General features: G+C 36.8%; 1 protein-coding gene and 1 long non-coding RNA gene across 2 annotated transcripts in view; one reads left to right on the top strand and one right to left on the bottom strand.

The window, feature by feature from the left end:
• adam10b (ADAM metallopeptidase domain 10b) overlaps nucleotides 1-27,500 on the bottom strand; it is a 61,263-nt gene that overhangs the window by 33,709 nt on the left and 54 nt on the right. The window contains exons 1-2 of the mRNA XM_079604700.1: nucleotides 27,392-27,500; nucleotides 2,421-2,571 (exon numbers count right to left, since the gene is read on the bottom strand). The exon at nucleotides 27,392-27,500 is cut by the window's right edge and continues 54 nt beyond it. Of these exons, the coding sequence (XP_079460826.1) occupies nucleotides 2,421-2,571; nucleotides 27,392-27,464 (224 nt within the window). The 5' untranslated portion in view covers nucleotides 27,465-27,500. The remainder of the gene's footprint in view (nucleotides 1-2,420; nucleotides 2,572-27,391) is intronic.
• LOC306993478 lies at nucleotides 18,213-21,322 on the top strand. The gene is made up of 3 exons (XR_013796458.1): nucleotides 18,213-18,365; nucleotides 19,126-19,182; nucleotides 20,678-21,322. It is a non-coding gene; the product is annotated as an uncharacterized lncRNA (long non-coding RNA).

Genomic DNA, 27,500 nt, shown 5'->3' with positions numbered 1-27,500 from the left:
CGTAGATCTCTCCAGTGTAGATGTGTGTGTGTGTGTGCTGACCGTAGATCTCTCCAGTGTAGATGTGTGTGTGTGTGTGTGTGTGTGTGTGTGCTGACCGTAGATCTCTCCAGTGTAGATGTGTGTGTGTGTGTGTGCTGACCCTAGATCTCTCCAGTGTAGATGTGTGTGTGTGTGTGCTGACCGTAGATCTCTCCAGTGTAGATGTGTGTGTGTGTGTGTGCTGCTAAAATAAAATATTGCTGATCACTTACAAAGCACTAAATGGTTTAGCTCCGCAGTACTTGAGCGAGCTCTTAACGCATTATAGTCCTTCACGTCTACTGCCATCTCAAAATTCCGGTCAGTTAATAATACCTAGAATATCAGAATCGACTGCTGGCGGTAGATCCTTTTCCTATTTAGCACCAAAACTTTGGAAGTGTCTTCCTAACATTGTCCGGGAAGCAGACACACTCTGTCAGTTCAAATCTAGATTAAAAACACATCTCTTCGGCCTAGCATACACATAACACATTATAGACTTCTATAACTCAATGTTAGGCTGCATAGTTTAGATCAGCCGGGACCGGGAACACTTCCCGTAAATCCTGATGTACTTGGTACATCATAAGAAGGACGGCGTCTACGCTAATATTAGTCTCTCTGTCTATCCCGAGGTTTACCGCTGTCCACCGGAACCAGGCCGTATCCAGATCTGATGAAGGACCAGCGCCAGGACACGACGACGACGCCGCTGACCTGAAGTGTCAACCAGTCTCTCCTCCTCTCCACTCCGACTTCAACCAACCGGAACTGGACAAATACTCTGATTCATTCTGAACTTCATACACTGTTCACTCATTGGCCAGAGGAGAACTGGCCCCCGACTGAGCCTGGGTTCTCCCAAGGTTTTTTTCTCCATTCTGTCCCTGATGGAGTTTTGGTTCCTTGCCGCTGTTGCCTTGCCTTCTGGCTTGCTTAGTTGGGGACATTTAATATTCAACAATATTATAGATCTGCCTTAAAGGTGGACGATGATGAAATTGTTTTTTGTATTATTTTCATGTTATCACTGTGAAGCTGCTTTGATACAATCTGTATTGTAAAAAGCGCTATATAAATAAAGGTGACTTGACTTGACTTGACCCTAGATCTCTCCAGTGTAGATGTGTGTGTGTGTGTGTGCTGACCGTAGATCTCTCCAGTGTAGATGTGTGTGTGTGTGTGCTGACCCTAGATCTCTCCAGTGTAGATGTGTGTGTGTGTGTGTGCTGACCGTAGATCTCTCCAGTGTAGATGTGTGTGTGTGTGTGCTGACCCTAGATCTCTCCAGTGTAGATGTGTGTGTGTGTGTGCTGACCCTAGATCTCTCCAGTGTAGATGTGTGTGTGTGTGTGCTGACCCTAGATCTCTCCAGTGTAGATGTGTGTGTGTGTGTGTGCTGACCGTAGATCTCTCCAGTGTAGATGTGTGTGTGTGTGTGTGCTGACCGTAGATCTCTCCAGTGTAGATGTGTGTGTGTGTGTGCTGACCCTAGATCTCTCCAGTGTAGATGTGTGTGTGTGTGTGTGTGCTGACCGTAGATCTCTCCAGTGTAGATGTGTGTGTGTGTGTGTGTGTGCTGACCGTAGATCTCTCCAGTGTAGATGTGTGTGTGTGTGTGTGTGTGTGTATGTGCTGACCGTAGATCTCTCCAGTGTAGATGTGTGTGTGTGTGTGTGTGCTGACCGTAGATCTCTCCAGTGTAGATGTGTGTGTGTGTGTGTGTGTGTGTGTGCTGACCGTAGATCTCTCCAGTGTAGATGTGTGTGTGTGTGTGCTGACCGTAGATCTCTCCAGTATAGATGTGTGTGTGTGTGTGTGTGTGTTTGTGCTGACCTTAGATCTCTCCACTGTAGATGTGTCTCACCTGCCGTGTGTGTGTACGGATCGGTGTGTGTGTCTCAACTGCCGTGTGTGTGTGTGTGTGTGTGTATACGGATCGGTGTGTGTGTCTCAACTGCCGTGTGTGTGTGTGTACGGATCGGTGTGTGTGTCTCACCTGCCGTGTGTGTGTGTACGGATCAGTGTGTGTGTCTCATCTGCCGTGTGTGTGTACGGATCGTGTGTGTGTCTCACCTGCCGTGTGTGTGTGTGTGTACGGATCGGTGTGTGTGTCTCACCTGCCGTGTGTGTGTGTGTGTACGGATCGGTGTGTGTGTCTCACCTGCCGTGTGTGTGTACGGATCGGTGTGTGTGTCTCACCTGCCGTGTGTGTGTGTGTGTACGGATCGGTGTGTGTGTCTCACCTGCCGCGTGTGTGTGTGTGTGTGTGTGTACGGATCGGAGTGTGTGTCTCACCTGCCGTGTGTGTGTGTGTGTGTGTGTACGGATCGGAGTGTGTGTCTTACCTGCCGTGTGTGTGTGTGTGTGTGTACGGATCGGTGTGTGTGTCTCACCTGCCGTGCGCGTGGAACTGCAGCTCCAGCTCGCGCTCCGAGTGTGTGAGCGCTCTCCTGGCCCGCTGGTGCCGGTCCTGAAGCTGATCCGGGTCGTACGACAGACCCTCGTAGTGACGGATGTACTTGTTCAGGGGGTTGCCATAGTAACCTGCTCACCACACAAAAGACCAATCAAAAAGCAATCTTCGCACTTTTGCTGCATCCACTAACAATTTTTAAAAAATATAAATATATATTTACGGTAGGAAATTTACTAAATATCTTCATGGAACATGATCTTTACCTAAAGGATTAGTTCACTTTAAAATGAGAGTTAGCCCATGATTTACTCAAGTCCCCTAAGTGTATATGACTTTCTTCTCTCAGACGAATACAATCTGAGATATATATATAATACACATATTCTGGCTCTTCCAAGCTTTATAATGGCAGTGGATTGCAACCAACAGTTTGAAGCTCAAAAAACGTGCATCTATCCATCATAAAAGTGATGGAGAGATGCACGTTTATGATGGACAGATGCACTTTATGATGGAAAGATGGGTGGATGGATGGGTGGATAGATGGGTGGATAGATGGGTGGATGGGTGGGTGGATGGATAGATGGGTGGATGGATGGGTGGATAGATGGGTGGATGGATGGGTGGATGGATGGGTGGATAGATGGGTGGATGGATGGATAGATGGGTGGATGGATGGGTGGATAGATGGGTGGATGGATGGGTGGATAGATGGGTGGGTGGATGGATGGGTGGATGGATAGATGGGTGGATGGATGGGTGGGTGGATGGATAGATGGGTGGATGGATGGATGGATGGATGGATGGGTGGATAAATGGGTGGAAAGATGGGTGGATGGATGGGTGGATGGATGGGTGGATAGATGGGTGGATGGATGGATAGATGGGTGGATGGATGGATAGATGGGTGGATGGATAGATGGGTGGATGGATGGGTGGATAGATGGGTGGGTGAATAGATGGGTGGATGGATGGGTGGATGGATGGGTGGATGGATGGATGGGTGGGTGGATGGATAGATGGGTGGATGGGTGGATAGATGGGTGGATGGATGGGTAGATAGATGGGTGGATGGATGGGTGGATAGATGGGTGGATGGGTGGATAGATGGGTGGGTGGATGGATGGGTGGATAGATGGATGGGTGGATAGATGGGTGGGTGGATGGATGGGTGGATAGATGGGTGGGTGGATAGATGGGTGGATAGATGGATGGGTGGATAGATGGGTGGGTGGATAGATGGGTGGATAGATGGGTGGGTGGATAGATGGGTGGATAGATGGATGGGTGGATAGATGGGTGGGTGGATAGATGGGTGGATAGATGGGTGGGTGGATAGATGGGTGGATAGATGGATGGGTGGATAGATGGGTGGATGGATGGATGGATAGGTGGATAGATGGGTGGATCGATGGATGGGTGGGTGGATGGATGGGTGGATAGATGGATGGGTGGATAGATGGGTGGATGGATGGATGGATAGATGGGTGGATCGATGGATGGGTGGATAGATGGGTGGATGGGTGGATGGATGGATGGGTGGATAGATGGGTGGATGGATAGATGGGTGGATGGATGGATAGGTGGATAGATGGGTGGATGGATGGGTGGATAGATGGGTGGATAGATGGGTGGGTGGATAGATGGGTGGATAGATGGATGGGTGGATAGATGGGTGGATGGATGGATGGATAGGTGGATAGATGGGTGGATCGATGGATGGGTGGATAGATGGGTGGATGGGTGGATGGATGGGTGGGTGGATAGATGGGTGGATAGATGGATGGGTGGATAGATGGGTGGATGGATGGATGGATAGGTGGATAGATGGGTGGATCGATGGATGGGTGGATAGATGGGTGGATGGATGGATTGGTGGATAGATGGGTGGATGGATAGATGGGTGGATGGATGGATAGGTGGATAGATGGGTGGATGGATGGGTGGATAGATGGATGGGTGGATGGATGGATAGGTGGATAGATGGGTGGATGGATGGGTGGATAGATGGATGGGTGGATGGATGGATGGGTGGATAGATGGGTGGATGGATGGGTGGATGGATGGATAGGTGGATAGATGGGTGGATGGATGGGTGGATAGATGGATGGGTGGATGGATGGATAGGTGGATAGATGGGTGGATGGATGGGTGGATGGATGGATGGGTGGATAGATGGGTGGATGGAAAGATAGGTGGATAGATGGGTGGGTGGATGGATGGGTGGATAGATGGGTGGATGGATGGGTGGATGGATGGATAGGTGGATAGATGGGTGGATGGATAGATAGGTGGATAGATGGGTGGATGGATGGGTGGATAGATGGGTGGATGGATGGATGGGTGGATGGATGGGTGGATAGATAGGTGGATGGATGGGTGGATAGATGGGTGGATGGATGGGTGGATGGATGGATGGGTGGATAGATGGGTGGATGGATGGGTGGATAGATGGGTGGATGGATGGGTGGATGGATGGGTGGATAGATGGGTGGATGGATGGATGGATAGGTGGATAGATGGGTGGATGGATGGATGGGTGGATAGATGGGTGGATGGATGGGTGGATGGATGGATGGGTGGATAGATGGGTGGATGGATAGATGGGTGGATGGATGGATAGGTGGATAGATGGGTGGATGGATGGGTGGATAGATGGGTGGATGGATGGGTGGATGGATGGATAGGTGGATAGATGGGTGGATGGATGGGTGGATAGATGGGTGGATGGATGGGTGGATGGATGGATAGGTGGATAGATGGGTGGATAGATGGATGGGTGGATAGATGGGTGGATGGATGGATAGGTGGATAGATGGGTGGATGGATGGATGGGTGGATAGATGGGTGGATGGATGGGTGGATGGATGGATGGGTGGATAGATGGGTGGATGGATAGGTGGGTGGATGGAAGGATAGGTGGATAGATGGGTGGATGGATGGGTGGATAGATGGGTGGATGGATGGGTGGATGGATGGATAGGTGGATAGATGGGTGGATGGATGGGTGGATAGATGGGTGGATGGGTGGATATACCGCTGTATTAATCAGATATACCACTGTATTAATCAGATGTATGTGTATTAATCAGATATACCGCTGTATTAATCAGACAAACACGCTGTATTAATCAGATATACCGCTGTATTAATCAGAAAAAACACACTGTAATAATCAGATATACTGCTGTATTAATCAGACATACCACTGTAATAATCAGATATACTGCTGTAATAATCAGATATACCGCTGTATTAATCAGATATACTGCTGTAATAATCAGATATACCCCTGTATTAATCAGTTAGCCTATACCGCTGTAATAATCAGATATACTGCTGTAATAATCAGATATACCGCTGTATTAATCAGATATACCGCTGTATTAATCAGACATACCACTGTATTAATCAGATATACCACTGTAATAATCAGATATACCGCTGTATTAATCAGATATACTGCTGTATTAATCAGACATACCACTGTATTAATCAGATATACCGCTGTAATAATCAGACATACCACTGTAATAATCAGATATACTGCTGTAATAATCAGATATACCCCTGTATTAATCAGTTAGCCTATACCGCTGTAATAATCAGATATACTGCTGTAATAATCAGATATACCGCTGTATTAATCAGATATACCGCTGTATTAATCAGACATACCACTGTATTAATCAGATATACCGCTGTAATAATCAGATATACCGCTGTATTAATCAGATATACTGCTGTATTAATCAGACATACCACTGTATTAATCAGATATACCGCTGTAATAATCAGATATACCGCTGTATTAATCAGATATACCGCTGTATTAATCAGATATACCGCTGTATTAATCAGACATACCACTGTATTAATCAGACATACCGCTGTATTAATCAGATATACCGCTGTATTAATCATATATACCGCTGTATTAATCACCGCTGTATTAATCAGATATACCGCTGTATTAATCAGATATACCGCTGTATTAATCAGATATACCGCTGTATTAATCAGATATACCGCTGTATTAATCAGACATACCACTGTATTAATCAGATTTACCGTTGTATTAATCAGATATACCGCTGTATTAATCAGATATACCGCTGTATTAATCAGACATACCACTGTATTAATCAGATATACCGCTGTATTAATCAGATATACCGCTGTATTAATCAGATATGCCGCTGTAATAATCAGATATACCGCTGTATTAATCAGATATACCGCTGTATTAATCAGATATACTGCTGTAATAATCAGATACCACTGTATTAACCAGATATACAGGTGTATTAATCAGATATACTGCTGTAATAATCAGATATACTGCTGTATTAATCAGACATACCACTGTATTAATCAGATATACCGCTGTAATAATCAGATATACCGCTGTATTAATCAGATATACCGCTGTATTAATCAGATATACCGCTGTATTAATCAGACATACCACTGTATTAACCAGATACCGCTGTATTAATCAGACATACCACTGTAATAATCAGATATACAGCTGTAATAATCAGACATACCACTGTATTAATCAGATATACCGCTATACTGCTGTAATAATCAGATATACCGCTATACTGCTGTAATAATCAGATATACCGCTATACTGCTGTAATAATCAGATATAGGCTACTCAGGGCTCCAAACAAAAAAATCAAGTAAGGAGCCATTGGCTCCTATAGGGGAAAAAAACAGGCGCCAAATAATTTTTTTAAGAGCCACATAACAATGCATTTACTTTTAGTCCTGTTGTGTGCATGTCTCTCCTCTTCTTACAGTTTCAGCATTTTCATCTTGTGAATGTTCTGGGAACTGAAGCTTATTTGGGAACTGAATATCACTTCCGACTTATGAACTATATACAGTCAAATAATTTTTTTATATAATAAATAATAAATTCCCGCAGCTCGCATGCACGAGAAACTGCACGTGCTAACGGTGCAGTTTGTGGAGCATTATTCGCGATTATGTGATCGCGTGCATTTTCATGCTTGTTACTGTCCCCGTGTTTTCTCACAGTGTCTTTTTTTTAAATGGTTAGTTCCTGTAATGAACTCCGTTTTCCCCGCTATTTCTTTGCCCGCTCTTGAACAAAAGTCACAAAAAAAATGTTGTGTCTCGTGATCATACCTCAGTAGGGCTGCACGATTTTGGCCAAAATGATAATCACGATTATTTTGATCAATATTGATATCACGATTAATTATCACGATTATTTGTTGATTTGTCACATAGCCTAATTATAACTGCTTTTTACATTCATATTGTGCTACATTTCCTGCTAATGTGCATCAAAATAAAATGGGTCCTCTTATTCACCAAAATTCAGTGCATCTCCAGAATAAATAAAAATAAATAATGTATTAATATTTTAAATTGTATTTATATTTTATATACATTGTATTTATAATAATTATTAGGAATAGGATAGACTAGAGATATTATCTTCTGTTATTATTCTTATTCACCAAAATTCAGTGCATCTCCAGAATAAATAAAAATAAATAATGTATAAATATTTTAAATTGTATTTATATTTTATATACATTGTATTTATAATAATTATTAGGAATAGGATAGACTAGAGATATTATCTTCTGTTATTATTCTTATTCACCAAAATTCAGTGCATCTCCAGAATAAATAAAAATAAATAATTTATTAATATTTTAAATTGTATTTATATTTTATATACATTGTATTTATAATAATTATTAGGATTGACTAGACATATTATCTTCTGTTATTATTATTATTACCTATTATTACATGGCTTGGTTAAATTCTAATGTAGAATGCAGTATATTATTTCTTGATAAGACACAGTTGCCATGAAAAACAGCGTTGTCATGGACACGGAAGCAATACAATCGTTTTTAAATCAATATTTTGTGTCAAATTATTGATTTATTTGGAAGGTACCCATGTAAGCGGGATCCCGATGTCAGTTAATACAATTCTGTAGTTGTTATTTGAAGTCACTCGCGCACTATTGCTCGCGCCCAGACACACGCACTATTGCTCGCGCACAGACACACTCGGTCTCTCTCGCGCACTATTGCTCGCGCACAGACACACTCGGTCTCTCTCGCGCACTATTGCTCGCGCACAGACACACTCGGTCTCTCTCGCGCACAGACACACTCGCCTGTCTCTCTCGCGCACGCTCGCGCCCAGACACACACTCGGCCTCTCTCGCGCACTATTGCTCGCGCGCAGACACTGTCTCATCTCGTCCAGTTCGCTTCGCTTTTGTCCAGTCCGGCAAAACATTCTAGTTTCTACATCTAGAAACTAAGCTGTGCGGTGCAGGGAACAACTCTGATTATTGGCTCGTCATGGAGCCAGCGCTAGATTGGCTTTGCAAAAAAAAAAAAAAAAAAAAAAAAAAACTTTCATATGGAGCGTTCTATGAACAGAATGACGCATTTAAAATATCGCATATTTTTTGTTAGCAGATGTGTGTCATGCGTGCTGGTGATTGACAGAGATGAGGATTGCTTGAAGAAGTCCAATATTTTTCGCTTTGACATTTTTTTTCTGGCGCGAAAGGTGACATTCGCTTTACCCGTTCATATTTTGGCGCTTTCACTCAGTTCACACAAAGCGTCTCATTTCATGACGTTAACAAAACAAATGAAGCGATAGGCTACTGGTTATAAAACATGCATGTATGATGCAGATTTTACAATCAAAGGGAGTAAATTTGTATTGTCGCCAATGGCGACCTTGGCAGAAATTTCACTCGCAAATAAATATATTTGGTCGCAAATGCGACCATTTTAGTCGCAGTTTGGAGCCCTGCTACTGCTATACTGCTGTAAAAATCAGATATACAGCTGTATTAACCAGATATACCGCTGTAATAATCAGATATACCGCTGTATTAATCAGATATACCGCTATACTGCTGTAATAATCAAGACATACCACTGTATTAATCAGATATACCGCTATACTGCTGTAATAATCAGATATACCGCTGTAATAATCAGATATACCACTGTAATAATCAGATATACCGCTATACTGCTGTAATAATCAGACATACCACTGTTTTAATCAGATATACCGCTATACTGCTGTAATAATCAGATATACTGCTATACTGCTGTAATAATCAGACATACCACTGTAATAATCAGATATACCGCTATACTGCTGTAATAATCAGACATACCACTGTTTTAATCAGATATACCGCTATACTGCTGTAATAATCAGACATACCACTGTTTTAATCAGATATACTGCTGTAATAATCAGATTTACCACTGTAATAATCAGACATACCACTGTTTTAATCAGATATACCGCTATACTGCAGTAATAATCAGATACCACTATACTGTAGTAATAATCAGATATACAGCTGTAATAATCAGACATACCACTGTATTAATCAGATATACCGCTATACTGCTGTAATAATCAGATATACAGCTGTAATCAGATATACCGCTATACTGCTGTAAGTAATAATCAGATATACCGCTGTAATAATCAGATATACCGCTATACTGCTGTAATAATCAGATATACCGCTATACTGCTGTAATAATCAGATATACCGCTGTAATAATCAGATATACCGCTATACTGCTGTAATAATCAGATATACCGCTATACTGCTGTAATAATCAGATATACCGCTATACTGCTGTAATAATCAGATATACCGCTATACTGCTGTAATAATCAGATATACTGCTGTAATAATCAGATATACTGCTATACTGCTGTAATAATCAGATATACCGCTATACTGCTGTAATAATCAGATATACCGCTATACTGCTGTAATAATCAGATATACCGCTATACTGCTGTAATAATCAGATATACTGCTGTAATAATCAGATATACAGCTGTAATAATCAGACATACCACTAATAATCAGATATACCGCTATGCCACCAAAATCTAAGTCTAGGTTTTTTTCATAGATATTGACATGGTTTATAAGAAAAATTATTTGTTAAAATGCAAGATTAATCTCACATTTGAAAATGTATTTATTAGTTTATGTACATTTTAGAATATAAAATTAAGATATTTTATTAATAAAGTCAGAAGTCTGGCATGGGCTTAATTGGTACTTTGGCACCATTTAAGCCCGCATGTGTTCCAAATAAGCCCACATCATGATTGATTTATACAATATAATTTTTTAAATTTTTTTTAAATAAGTAAAACATTGATATATTTATTCAGTGACAGGGAAACATTAAAAAAATTAATTTTGCTAATGTTTGATTAGAGCCCTGGGTGTGATTGGTAGGTGTTAGTGGCTGGGGGTCCAGGCCGGTGGTCTGGAGCCTTCAGTCGGCTTGACTCTGGAGCATCTCAGGAGCCAAGCCGAGTTGCGGATCCATACTCTTGGCTTTCGGGGGGTATTCTAGTGGGGCCCCCACGCCGGGAGTTTGGAGCCTTAAGTTGGCTGGATTCTGGAGTTATGCCTGGTCAAAGCTGGAACTTTTGACCGAGTGTATCCTGGGAAGGAACCCAAGTTGGGATTCCAGACTGAGGGGTTAGGGGGGGGTCCACTAGTTGTCCTCCCATGTCCTAAGTATGGAGCCTTGAGTCGGCTTGGTTCCACATGAAGTCAAAATTCCACATGAAGTATCCAATTAATAGGTCATTAAACAATTTCTCTCACAAAGTTGATTAAACTTTGTAATTTGAGGGATTTCTCATTGAAACACATAAGGTGGGCTTAAATGGTTCCACAGTCAGTAAAGGTGAAAAAAAGACAGTTTTCCTTTAAAAAATATAATATATGTTTACACAGACATGCAAGGAGCTTAAATATACTGTGGACAAAGCATCATAGTAATTTCCATTGTGCCCACATTGAGAAATGTTATGTTTTTTTCATTCAAGGTCAGCTTGTGTTGACTCTAGTTTGCATGCGTTTTATGGCGCTGTACCATTTAAGCCCATCTTTAAAAAAAGTTAATTTATGAAAATAATCTTCCCAACAAAACAATTTATGATGTATTTATTTGTAAATTAATGTAAAATAAATCACTAAATATGTAGTGTTTGTAGTTCACATGCTTAATTCTTCAGCAGTCTATCTTTCAGTAAGGCTAATGGTTTGACCTGAGATTAGCTTTGAGCGCAAACTAATAAAATTCATCTTTCCATTTAAAGGAAAATTATATAAAATTATGAATTATTATTTGTTCATACACAAAAAACAATACATTTATCTCTTATTTGACATAATATCAATGTAGTTACCAAAAGAATGGCTGAAAATTGCAGAAATGTGTTGATTTCTGAAGGGTCCAGAAACACCAAAGTTTTTGGGTGTCTTTGTTTGAGGTCCCCTGAGACCGCATGCACATGAGTGGGGCTAACTTAACATTGCCAAATGTGTTTAACATGCAATAAAAAATGTCAGGTAAGTTACAAATCACTGGATTGGTTAAAATAAGGAGCAGCAAAAAATATGATTTTCTCTTTTTTATATCAGACTTCAAAGTTGAAAGTGGGCTTAAAGGGTACATGGGCTTAATAGGTACACTTACCCTACTGCTGTAATAATCAGATATACCGCTATACTGCTGTAATAATCAGATATACCGCTATACTGCTGTAATAATCAGATATACTGCTGTAATAATCAGATATACAGCTGTAATAATCAGACATACCACTAATAATCAGATATACCGCTATACTGCTGTAATAATCAGATATACAGCTGTAATAATCAGACATACCACTGTAATAATCAGATATACCGCTGTAATAATCAGATATACAGCTGTAATAATCAGACATACCGCTGTAATAATCAGATATACCGCTGTAATAATCAGATATACTGCTGTAATAATCAGATATACTGCTGTAATAATCAGATATACAGCTGTACTGCTGTAATAATCAGATATACCGCTGTAATAATCAGACATACCGCTGTAATAATCAGATATACTGCTGTAATAATCAGATATACTGCTGTAATAATCAGATATACAGCTGTAATAATCAGACATACCACTAATAATCAGATATACTGCTGTAATAATCAGATATACAGCTGTAATAATCAGACATACCACTGTAATAATCAGATATACTGCTGTAATAATCAGATATACAGCTGTAATAATCAGACATACCACTGTAATAATCAGATATACCGCTATACTGCTGTAATAATCAGATATACTGCTATACTGCTGTAATAATCAGATATACAGCTGTAATAATCAGACATACCACTGTAATAATCAGATATACCGCTATACTGCTGTAATAATCAGATATACCACTGTAATAATCAGAAATACCTCTATACTGCTGTAATAATCAGATATACAGCTATATTAACCAGATATACAGGTGTATTTATCAGATAGGCCTATAGGCCTACCACTGTAATAGTCAGATACCGCTGTAATAATCAGATATACCGCTGTAATAATCAGATATACAGCTGTAATAATCAGATATACCGCTATACTGCTGTAATAATCAGATATACAGCTATATTAACCAGATATACAGGTGTATTTATCAGATAGGCCTATAGGCCTACCACTGTAATAGTCAGATACCGCTGTAATAATCAGATATACCGCTGTAATAATCAGATATACAGCTGTAATAATCAGAAATACCTCTATACTGCTGTAATAATCAGATATACAGCTATATTAACCAGATATACAGGTGTATTTATCAGATAGGCCTATAGGCCTACCACTGTAATAGTCAGATACCGCTGTAATAATCAGATATACCGCTGTAATAATCAGATATACAGCTGTAATAATCAGATATACCGCTATACTGCTGTAATAATCAGATATACCGCTATACTGCTGTAATAATTAGGGGTGTCACGATTCTCCAAATCCTCGATTCGATTACATTTTCGATTCTAAGGTCACAGTTCGATTCGATTCTCGGTTTTTATTCTTTTTTTTTTTTTTTAAGCACAGGTTGCTATGCCATTTTTAGACCAAACTTTTATGCATAATATCTGACCTTTGTTCGCAATGTACCACACTACATTGTCAAATTTAAAACATTTATTAAGAACATAATGTAACTTCTTCAGTCAATTGGAAACTTAAGCAAAATAACCTGCGATCTAGTTTCTCTTTTGTAACTGCAGTCTTCTTCACAGAAGATGACATTCAAGTTCACAACAAAACAAACAAACAGTTTAACAGATAAATCTATGCGTCGCGCAGAGCGACGTTTTTAAAATTCTAACACTTTATTCTCTGAGTGTACAAACACATACACACACACACACACACATCGGCGGCGCCATTCGCCGTCTGTCCGCGGCGCCCAGCAACGGCTCAGGACCTTGTTCAAAATGAATCCTGCCGCGCCAGAGAGCGCCATTTTAATACATTTTATATAAATTTATTTGTCTCAAATCGTCGTTATGACTTTGCTGCAATATAAATGTTTTACATTCATTTACAGAAATCAGCTGGTTGAATGAAAATTGCTGATGTTATCGGATTTTCAGGATACATTCAGTTAACGGACGCTCTCTGAAATAGAGATAAAGTGCAGACTAAGCAACGTTGTACAGTAGCCTCATAACATAGACATGAGTTCCATAATGTCCTTAAACACAATATTGCAGGCCACATGAAAGTGCGCGTCCGGTGTACGATACCTCGAGTTGTCATAGACGCGCCGCGGCGCTTCTCGTCCGGTGTGTGCGATACCTCGAGTTGTCATAGACACGCGCTTATCGTCGGGTGTGCGGCCCCCAGAGGAGGTTGACTCGCAGCATTTCAACACGCGTTTTTTTCTGCTTGACAAGCCGACCGAACGTGACATGGGGGCGTGGCAGCATCGACGATTCCATTTTTTAATTCGATGATCGAGATTGTGACTTAATTTCGATCGATTTCGATTTAAAATCGAAATCGTGACACCCTTAGTAATAATCAGATATACCGCTATACTGCTGTAATAATCAGATATACCGCTGTAATAATCAGACATACCACTGTAATAGTCAGATACCGCTGTAATAATCAGATATACTGCTGTAATAATCAGATATACAGCTGTAATAATCAGATATACTGCTGTAATAATCAGATATACTGCTGTAATAGTCAGATACCGCTGTAATAATCAGATATACAGCTGTAATAATCAGATATACTGCTGTAATAATCAGACATACCACTGTAATAGTCAGATACCGCTGTAATAATCAGATATACAGCTGTAATAATCAGATATACTGCTGTAATAATCAGATATACAGCTGTAATAATCAGATATACAGCTGTAATAATCAGATATACAGCTGTAATAATCAGACATACCACTGTAATAGTCAGATACCGCTGTAATAATCAGATATACAGCTGTAATAATCAGATATACTGCTGTAATAATCAGATATACAGCTGTAATAATCAGATATACAGCTGTAATAATCAGATATACAGCTGTAATAATCAGATATACAGCTGTAATAATCAGATATACAGCTGTAATAATCAGATATACAGCTGTAATAATCAGATATACAGCTGTAATAATCAGATATACAGCTGTAATAATCAGATATACAGCTGTAATAATCAGATATACAGCTGTAATAATCAGATACACAGCTGTAATAATCAGATATACAGCTGTAATAATCAGATATACAGCTGTAATAATCAGATATACAGCTGTAATAATCAGATATACTGCTGTAATAATCAGATATACTGCTGTAATAGTCAGATACCGCTGTAATAATCAGATATACAGCTGTAATAATCAGATATACTGCTGTAATAATCAGACATACCACTGTAATAGTCAGATACCGCTGTAATAATCAGATATACAGCTGTAATAATCAGACATACCACTGTAATAGTCAGATACCGCTGTAATAATCAGATATACTGCTGTAATAATCAGATATACCGCTATACTGCTGTAATAATCAGATATACCGCTATACTGCTGTAATAATCAGATATACCGCTGTAATAATCAGATATACTGCTGTAATAATCAGATATACAGCTGTAATAATCAGACATACCACTGTAATAGTCAGATACCGCTGTAATAATCAGATATACTGCTGTAATAATCAGATATACTGCTGTAATAATCAGATATACAGCTGTAATAATCAGACATACCACTGTAATAGTCAGATATACTGCTGTAATAATCAGACATACCACTGTAATAATCAGATATACTGCTGTAATAATCAGATATACTGCTGTAATAATCAGATATACCCCAGGTGAAAAAGACGTAGTATTAAATGTATTAAAAATATATTTGAAATTCAAATAGTATGTTTATAATACATTTGTATTTCCAACATGCTTATTTAAAGTGCATTAAAAATACATTGAATTGCATTTTAATATATTTATAAAAAATATACTAGTAGTACATTGGTAATAAATATATATTTAAGTATACTTTTAATAAATATGCTAATTAAAAGCATACTTTAAATATATTTCTAAACAATATACTAATAGTACATTGGTAATAAATATATATTTAAAGCTGCAGTCCGGCACTTTTTTGGGTTTAAAAATATAAAAAAAGACATTTTTGAAAAAAAACGTAACCAGCCAGTGTTCAAAACGATCTGCTTGCCTTACCTCGATTCAAAACGGTAAGCTTGTAATAATGATTTTAATTCCAGTGGTACTGGTGGATTTCCGCGGGAATTTCGAGCATGTCTTTGCGTCATTACGTCACTTCTGTACACATAGAGAAGGAGTCCCCGGCTAGCGTGTGTGGAGGATGGAGGTGGAGATTTAGCTTAGCACTTGGTATGGCGGATCCCGAAAGTTTAAAGCGACAATCACCAGTGACAACTGGAGATTCACCAGTTGTAAAACCCAAAGACTTCGGACTTCAGAGTGGCTACAGAAAAAAAAATATTTTTCACGTTTTGACGTGATATAAGCAATCGTTAGATTTAATCAGCATGATATAGCTACTGCAATGCTTCCCCCCACCCCCGAATTTGGTCAGAACAAAAGTGAATGTTACTTACTTGTTCAGATGACATTTTCCGATGAAAATTCTAATGTTGACACTTTCAAAAAGTATACTCTGAGATTGCTAATGATGACAGTACAGTATCCACAGCGACGCGGCAGCCTCAATACATTGTGTTCATCCGCGCTGTTTCATGCCGATTTACTACCCACGCACAGTTAATAATTCCGCGAATAACTGCAATTGCAGATTTCTAACAGAGATGGCGACAAAGAGGAAAAACGACGGACTGCAGCTTTAAGTATACTTTTAATAAATATGCTAATTAAAAGCATACTTTAAATATATTTCTAAACAATATACTAATAGTACATTGGTAATAAATATATATTTAAGTATACTTTTAATAAATATGCTAATTAAAAGCATACTTTAAATATATTTCTAAACAGTATACTAATAGTACATTGGTATAAATATATATTTAAGTATACTTTTAATAAATATGCTAATTAAAAGCATACTTTAAATATATTTCTATACAGTATACTAGTAGTACATTGGTAATAAATATATATTTAATTATACTTTTAATAAATATGCTAATTACAAGCATACTTTAAATATATTTCTATACAGTATACTAGTAGTACATTGGTAATAAATATATATTTAAGTATACTTTTAATAAATATGCTAATTAAAAGCATACTTTAAATATATTTCTAAAGAGCATACTAGTAGTACATTGGTAATAAATATATATTTAAGTATACTTTTAATAAATATGCTAATTAAAAGCATACTTTTAATAAATATGCTAATTACAAGCATACTTTAAATATATTTCTAAAAAGTGTACTAGAAGTATTTGGTAATAAATATATGCTTAGTTACACTTTTAAGAAATATGCTAAACACAACCATACTTTTAGTGAAGTTTTAGTGTATTTAAAGAAAACATGCTTATGTTGCTCTTAAAGTAGCCTACATTTTATGTGCACTTTGTGTAAGAACATAGCAAAATGATTAAGATTTTAGTGTGTTTAAAATGTATGTAGCCTACTTTATAAACACTTAGGCCTACTGCAATAGGCTATAGTTTAATTATTTATGTATTTATCATTTTAATATAAAAAAAATATACATTTACAATATACCAACTTATAATGTATTAGAAACATTTGTCAACTATTATTAGCATTTCAATAAGCTTACAATTATTATTTGTTGTAAAAGGCTACTTAATGCTGTTGTCTATTACATTATATTTTGTACTACTGAAATTCCCACAATAATTTCAGCAACATATTTTTTGAAATGCATCATAGATACATTTTCCAAAGAAATGTTAATTTCCAAAAAGGTGTTGCAACGTTACTTGTTTAAATTTGAACAATGCGCATAACACACGTGACTAGTCCTGATTGGTTCCAGAGGCGTTGAACGGCTGTGATTGGTTCTTATGATAATGCGCTCGCATTTCACTCAGAGCTTCAGTTGCTGTGCATGCGGTCCTTGAATGTGATTAGGTTTAGAAGTTTAAATTTAAACTGTTAAAATATTTATAGCGATCGTGTTTCTTTAGAGGACTTGGAGGAATCCACGCGATTGATATGGATTGGGTGATGTTTTTTGCGATTCACTTTTTGAAACGTGAACAGATCTGGTGAATCGTTCATCGGAGGGATATAGATGTCAGTTTTTCTATCGAAGATTAACGAAAGTCTTACTGCTAAATGGTTTGGAACTACTAAAGGGTAAGTGATCATGACACCATTTCGTATTTTTGGCACAAAGTGTAACATCACGTCTTTTTCAGTTCAGCTACATTTGACCATCAGAGCCAAGATTTTCAAGTCAAAGTCGAAGCAGACTCGAAGAGATGAAGATTCTGCCTCAGAAGTTACTGGTAAGTTTTAGTTGCTGTTTGCATAAATAACTAGCTCACTGTTTAGTTGTTTTCCTAGGTGGATAGGTCTGCTATGCATTTGCTAATATGACTTGCACGTGGGATACTGACGTTAACCGCTGTAACATGATGCTGACACTGAACTCTAGCAACTTCTGCACTGTCAAAGTCTAAAGTCTTTGATAAATCTGTTTAAAATCTACGTGGAGTCTTAAAACAACTAAAACATTGTCCAATGCATCTGCAAAAAAAAAAATAGTTATTATAATATGTACATCATTACATTAATATCATTTTTATTTGCTGAAGCTGTGTATTTATTTCTGATTTCCTGAAGAATTTGCCTTCGTTGTTATGATGTTAATGAAATGATCTTTAAAAAGTTTGAAAATAACATGTTATGAATATAGTTACCTTTGTCTTGAGCTGACCAGCCAATAAGGGTAGTGTGTGTTGATTGGTGTTTATATTTGTTCAAGATTGATAACCTTATTGCCTTTTTGATAACTTTATAATATATATTTCTAATTACAAATAAGTACAAAGATTAAATTGTTAAAAGGGATGCTTATAAGAGAGCATACGTCTGAAACTGCTGAGTCTGTGAAGGGTTTTGATTATATTACCCACCAAGTACATTGTACTCAGCATACTGTCATTCTTAAAAACAAAACAAATCATTCTTCATAATTTGCCTGCCTTATATGTTTGTGTATATATATAAATATAAATCTCTCGGTTTTTATTTGTTGTTTTTCAGACTAGCTACTATAGAAGAAAAACAGAAATCTGAATGCAGAGACAAGCAGAGAAGAGAGTAAGTAGAGATGATCCGATTGATTCCATTTTCTCGTGATCGGCCATGACCTCGGGCGCCGTATGATTAACATCGCGCAACATCGGCAATCACACATGCACACGGAACACACATGTAGAAAACCTCGTGAATTACGGCCATTTCACACACCGCAAGCGTGAGCAACGTGTTTTTTTTTTTTTTTTTTTTTTGGTGTGGATGCTCTCATTGATTGACATTCACGCCGGAAAAAATATGCGGAGCAGGAGCAGTGCGTGAGCGTCAAGCAGGAGCGTCACGTAATTAAAGCAGGAGCTCACGCTCAATTAAAGTGAAAACACGCTTTTGATGGACAAAATAAATATGATTTCACACAAAAAATGCCCAAAATGCACAGAATTTGCATGTTTAGTGTGTTTAACAAGAACTGGAGTAGGCTAGAAAATGAACACAAAAAATATTTGTAGAAAATTTACCCATTTAAACTTGTTTTAATTATTCAGTTTGGGTAAAAGTTTATGGTGTTTTATTAAATAAATGAAGAGTTCAGATGCAATTTTAGCCTCTAAGTGCCAATCTGAAATTTTCTTCTGGAATTATCATTTTTATAAAGCTTGAATATTTAAGTTCAGTAATTTATCTTAAATGGCAACGAAAATTACCTATTATTTGTCATTTAAGTGAAATTACTGAACTTAAATATATGAGCTTGATAAAAATGATAATTTTAGAATAAAATTTCAGATGGCACTTAAAAGCGTTTGAATCTGAACTCTTCAAATATGTGTGTGTGCTGTAAAGGGGTTGGAAAAAATTTAATCGGAATCGGCTAAAATCGGTATCGCAGGTCAAACTCAGTGAAGAATCGAAACCGGCCTAGAAAATTGTAATCGGTGCATCTCTAGTATGTGTTTCTGTACATCACTTTTTTTTGCTCTCTAAGTCAAAGACTAAAACAAATAATAATGCTAAAAATAAAGATTAGCATTTGTTATACATTATAATTATTATACTTGTTGGCTGGGTACTTTTTCAGTTAAACAGTTACATTTTCTTTTTTTTTCTTTTTTTTGCTGTGATACAGTGTCATGTATACATGTAGACCTCACTGTTGTTCAGCAAGACGTAATGTTTGTGCTATTTTATGTCGATATTTTATTAACTCCTTTATTGCATTTTATTAACATTTTATATTGGATGTCTTCTGTTAAAATATATGAACTAAGCATTACATGCCATTTTAAAAAAATGTCTAGGTTACGACTGTAACCTCTGTTCCCTGAGAACAGGGAATGAGACAGTGCATCGATGACGCTTTGGGGGAATGCCTTTGGGAAATCACGGCAATCGAATTTGGCGACAACCTATGACACTATTAGTGCGACCCAGAAGTATAAAAGGGGCGCCTAGATACGCAGTGCAAGTTCCCTTCGAAAGGGAACAGTGACTTTTTTAACGGATGTTAATTTTGCTTTAATATTTAAAAAAATAAAAAATACTTTTTCCCTTTTCATAGATACTGTGATCAAACCGTTTCCGACCACGACAGTGTCTGAGGTGCGAGCACTGATCAGAAGAAAATGCAACAATGAGGCAACTCCAAGACCAATCACTTCAATTCGCTTGAAGGATGAAGGACGGTTTGCAGCTATTGTATTTAACTTTGTTTGACTTGAAGGAATAGTTCACTTTAAAATTAAAATTGTCATCATTTACTCACCCTCATGTTGTTTCAAACCTGTATGCATTTCTTTCTTCTGCTGAACACAAAGGAATATATTTAGAAGAATGTCAGTAACCAGACTGGGTCCCATTGATTTCCATCGTATAATTTTTCCTACTATGGAAGTCAATGGTACCCAGAAACTGTCTGGTTACTGACATTCTTCTAAATATCTTCCTTTGTGTTCAGCAGAAGAAATAAATTCATACAGGTTTGAAACAACTTAAGGGTGAGTATATGATGACAGAATTTTCATTTTAAAGTGAACTATTCTTTTAAGTTCGTTTTTTGTTGTTGTTCTGTTTAATACTTATTATATAATTTTATGTTAATGTATTTTGTTTCATTTTCATATGTTGCTGTACTAATGTAGTGCATTAATGTTTACTATCTTTCAAAGAGCGTTTGTATGTGTTTTATACTATTGTTTTTACTGTGTTTAACTGAATTATAATTTTTAACTTTTTTTTAATACATTTAAATATATTTTAATGTATTAAATACATTAATAATGTGTTTTGTACTATTGTTTTTACTGTGTTTAACTGAATTATAATTTTTAACTTTTTTTTCATATATAAAAATATATTTTAATGTATTAAATACATTAATAATGTGTTTTGTACTATTGTTTTTACTGTGTTTAACTGAATTGTAATTTTTTAACTGTATTTTTATTACATTAAAATATATTTTTTTCATACTGAATTGTTTTGTAAAAATATATTTTTAATATACTAATAGTGGGTCTTATAGTGTTCTACTAATACATTATTAATAACCTGATATTATATTTAAAATATACTGGGAACACATTAATATGGTGTTAAAAATATATTTAAGTTGTATTTCGAAAGTACATTTAAAATGTATTAAAAATACAATTTAAAGAAGTGCTATTAAATTACACTAAATGTACTTAAAATAGTTCCATTTTAACACAATTAAGTATATTAAAATATATTACTATTACATTAAAATTGAACTTAAATACATATAAAAGTACATTTAGTATACTTGAAGTTGTTCCAAAATAACACATTTAATACATAATTAATACAATACACTTAAAATACATTAAGTATATCAAAATAAGCACACTTTAAATATATTTCCTTTTCACCTGGGACTGCTGTATTAATCAGATATACTGCTGTAATAATCAGATATACTGCTGTAATAATCAGACATACCACTGTAATAATCAGATATACTGCTGTAATAATCAGATATACTGCTGTAATAATCAGATATACTGCTGTATTAACCAGATATACCGCTGTAATAATCAGATATACTGCTGTAATAATCAGATATACTGCTGTATTAACCAGATATACCGCTGTATTAATCAGATATACTGCTGTATTAACCAGACATACCACTGTAATAATCAGACATACCACTGTAATAATCAGATATACTGCTGTAATAATCAGATATACTGCTGTAATAATCAGATATACTGCTGTATTAATCAGATATACTGCTGTATTAACCAGATATACCGCTGTATTAATCAGATATACTGCTGTATTAACCAGACATACCACTGTAATAATCAGACATACCACTGTAATAATCAGATATACCGCTGTAATAATCAGATATACTGCTGTAATAATCAGATATACTGCTGTATTAATCAGATATACTGCTGTATTAACCAGATATACCGCTGTATTAATCAGATATACTGCTGTATTAACCATACCTCTGTATTAACCAGATATACCGCTGTATTAATCAGATATACTGCTGTAATAATCAGACATACCACTGTAATAATCAGATATACTGCTGTATTAACCAGATATACCGCTGTATTAATCAGATATACTGCTGTATTAACCATACCTCTGTATTAATCAGATATACTGCTGTAATAATCAGATATACTGCTGTAATAATCAGACATACCACTGTAATAATCAGATATACTGCTGTAATAATCAGATATACCGCTGTATTAATCAGATATACTGCTGTAATAACCAGATATACCGCTGTATTAATCAGATATACTGCTGTATTAACCATACCTCTGTATTAACCAGATATACCGCTGTATTAATCAGATATACTGCTGTATTAACCATACCTCTGTAATAATCAGATATACAGCTGTATTAACCAGATATACTTATCAGATATACTGCTGTATTAACAAGATATACCGCTGTATTAACCAGATATACAGGTGTATTTATCAGATATACTGCTGTATTAACCAGATATACAGCTGTAATAATCAGATATACCGCTGTATTAACAAGATATACCGCTGTATTAACCAGATATACAGGTGTATTTATCAGATATACTGCTGTATTAACCAGATATACCGCTGTATTAACCAGATATACAGGTGTATTTATCAGATATACCACTGTATTTATCAGATATACCGCTGTAATAATCAGATATACCGCTGTATTAATCAGATATACCGCTGTATTAACCAGATATACCGCTGTATTAACCATATATACCGCTGTATTAATCAGATATACCGCTGTATTAACCAGATATACCGCTGTATTAATCAGATATACCGCTGTATTAACCAGATATACCGCTGTATTAACCAGATATACCGCTGTATTAACAAGATATACCACTGTATTAACCAGATATACAGGTGTATTTATCAGATATACCGCTGTAATAATCAGATATACAGGTGTATTTATCAGATATACCGCTGTATTAACAAGATATACCGCTGTATTAACCAGATATACAGGTGTATTTATCAGATATACCGCTGTATTAACCAGATATACAGGTGTATTTATCAGATATACCGCTGTAATAATCAGATATACAGGTGTATTTATCAGATATACCGCTGTATTAACCAGATATACAGGTGTATTTATCAGATATACCGCTGTTATAATCAGATATACCGCTGTATTAATCAGATATACCGCTGTATTAATCAGATATACCGCTGTATTAATCAGATATACCGCTGTATTAACCAGATATACAGGTGTATTTATCAGATATACCGCTGTTATAATCAGATATACCGCTGTATTAATCAGATATACCGCTGTATTAATCAGATATACCGCTGTATTAATCAGATATACCGCTGTATTAATCAGACATGCCGCTGTAATAATCAGACATACCGCTGTATTAATCAGACATGCCGCTGTAATAATCAGACATACCGCTGTATTAATCAGACATGCCGCTGTAATAATCAGACATACCGCTGTATTAATCAGACATGCCGCTGTAATAATCAGACATACCGCTGTATTAACTGTATTAACCATATATACCGCTGTAATAATCAGATATACCGCTGTATTAACCATATATACCACTGTAATAATCAGATATACTGCTGTAATAATCAGACATACCGCTGTATTAACCATATATACCGCTGTAATAATCAGATATACCGCTGTAATAATCAGATATACCGCTGTATTAATCAGACATACCGCTGTATTAATCAGACATACCGCTGTAATAATCAGATATACCGCTGTAATAATCAGACATACCGCTGTATTAACCATATATACCGCTGTAATAATCAGATATACCGCTGTATTAACCATATATACCACTGTAATAATCAGATATACTGCTGTAATAATCAGACATACCGCTGTATTAACCATATATACCACTGTAATAATCAGATATACTGCTGTAATAATCAGATATACCGCTGTATTAACCATATATACCACTGTAATAATCAGATATACTGCTGTAATAATCAGACATACCGCTGTATTAACCATATATACCGCTGTAATAATCAGATATACCGCTGTAATAATCAGATATACCGCTGTATTAATCAGACATACCGCTGTATTAATCAGACATACCGCTGTAATAATCAGATATACCGCTGTAATAATCAGACATACCGCTGTAATAATCAGATATACCGCTGTAATAATCAGACATACCGCTGTATTAACCATATATACCGCTGTAATAATCAGATATACCGCTGTAATAATCAGATATACCGCTGTATTAATCAGACATACCGCTGTATTAATCAGACATACCGCTGTAATAATCAGATATACTGCTGTAATAATCAGACATACCGCTGTATTAACCATATATACCGCTGTAATAATCAGATATACCGCTGTAATAATCAGATATACTGCTGTATTAATCAGATATACCGCTGTATTAACCAGATATACAGCTGTATTAATCAGATATACAGCTGTATTAATCAGACATACCGCTGTAATAATCAGATATACTGCTGTAATAATCAGATATACTGCTGTATTAATCAGACATACCGCTGTATTAATCAGACATGCCGCTGTAATAATCAGATATACTGCTGTAATAATCAGATATACTGCTGTAATAATCAGATATACCGCTGTATTAATCAGACATGCCGCTGTAATAATCAGATATACTGCTGTAATAATCAGATATACTGCTGTAATAATCAGATATACTGCTGTAATAATCAGACATACCGCTGTAATAATCAGATATACTGCTGTAATAATCAGATATACCGCTGTATTAATCAGACATGCCGCTGTAATAATCAGATATACCGCTGTATTAATCAGACATGCCGCTGTAATAATCAGATATACCGCTGTAATAATCAGATATACTGCTGTAATAATCAGATATACTGCTGTAATAATCAGATATACTGCTGTAATAATCAGATATACTGCTGTAATAATCAGATATACTGATGTAATAATCAGACATACCGCTGTAATAATCAGATATACTGCTGTAATAATCAGATATACTGCTGTAATAATCAGATATACTGCTGTAATAATCAGACATACCGCTGTATTAATCAGACATACCGCTGTATTAATCAGACATGCCGCTGTAATAATCAGATATACTGCTGTATTAATCAGATATACTGCTGTAATAATCAGACATGCCGCTGTAATAATCAGATATACCGCTGTAATAATCAGATATACTGCTGTAATAATCAGATATACTGCTGTAATAATCAGATATACTGCTGTAATAATCAGATATACTGCTGTAATAATCAGATATACTGATGTAATAATCAGACATACCGCTGTAATAATCAGATATACTGCTGTAATAATCAGATATACTGCTGTAATAATCAGATATACTGCTGTAATAATCAGACATACCGCTGTATTAATCAGACATACCGCTGTATTAATCAGACATGCCGCTGTAATAATCAGATATACTGCTGTATTAATCAGATATACTGCTGTAATAATCAGACATGCCGCTGTAATAATCAGATACACCGCTGTATTAATCAGATATACTGCTGTAATAATCAGACATACCGCTGTATTAATCAGATATACTGCTGTAATAATCAGACATACCACTGTAATAATCAGATACACCGCTGTATTAATCAGACATACCGCTGTATTAATCAGACATGCCGCTGTAATAATCAGATATACCGCTGTAATAATCAGATATACTGCTGTAATAATCAGACATACCGCTGTAATAATCAGATATACTGCTGTAATAATCAGATATACTGCTGTAATAATCAGACATACCGCTGTAATAATCAGATATACTGCTGTAATAATCAGATATACTGCTGTAATAATCAGACATACCGCTGTATTAATCAGACATACCGCTGTATTAATCAGACATGCCGCTGTAATAATCAGACATACCGCTGTATTAATCAGACATGCCGCTGTAATAATCAGATATACCGCTGTATTAACCAGATATACCGCTGTAATAATCAGACATGCCGCTGTAATAATCAGATATACTGCTGTATTAACCAGATATACTGCTGTAATAATCAGACATACCGCTGTATTAATCAGACATACCGCTGTAATAATCAGACATACCGCTGTAATAATCAGACATACCGCTGTATTAATCAGATATACCGCTGTAATAATCAGATACACCGCTGTATTAATCAGATATACCGCTGTATTAATCAGATATACTGCTGTATTAATCAGATACACCGCTGTATTAATCAGATATACTGGTTTATCAGTCATATAGAGCTCATCAGTGTAATAAAGGCCCAATTCATACACAGAAACAAAGATGATGAGTCTGAAATATATGCAGCTTCGTTATAACACAATAACCTTCATGTGTGACTATATGGAGGATTATTGCCTGATTATCGAGATATGAATCATGACTGAAGATGATGTGTTATGGGAGTGTTGGTGTAATCATCCATCTTAAGCTGGATGTGTGTCAGCTCAATCTCGACCCACTCAACACATCTGAGCTCAGAGACCGAGCCCGTTCACAGACCCGCTCGCCACAGAACCCGTCGAGAACACCGAGGAGAACGCGTCCGTTCTGGGGAATATCGCAAGAACGCTCGCGGTGATCGGGGGAATCTGGGAATAACGGTCGCGGCTTTAGCATTAGCACAGATGCTCGCGCGGAGCATCACTGAATAAAGCCGAACCGGGTCGAAACACTCTCTCACACACACTCACTCACCTCGAGCGGACCTGAAGGCGCATGAGAGGCACAACAGCACCGAGAACACGACCGTCATCGCGGATAAATGCATGTTTAGCGCATGGATGATGGACGGGCTGGGTTTTAT

The sequence above is a fragment of the Phoxinus phoxinus genome (assembly GCF_949152265.1).
Source record: "Phoxinus phoxinus genome assembly, chromosome: 25".
NCBI lineage: Eukaryota > Metazoa > Chordata > Actinopteri > Cypriniformes > Leuciscidae > Phoxinus > Phoxinus phoxinus.
This window is presented reverse-complemented; position numbering and strand designations above follow the sequence as displayed.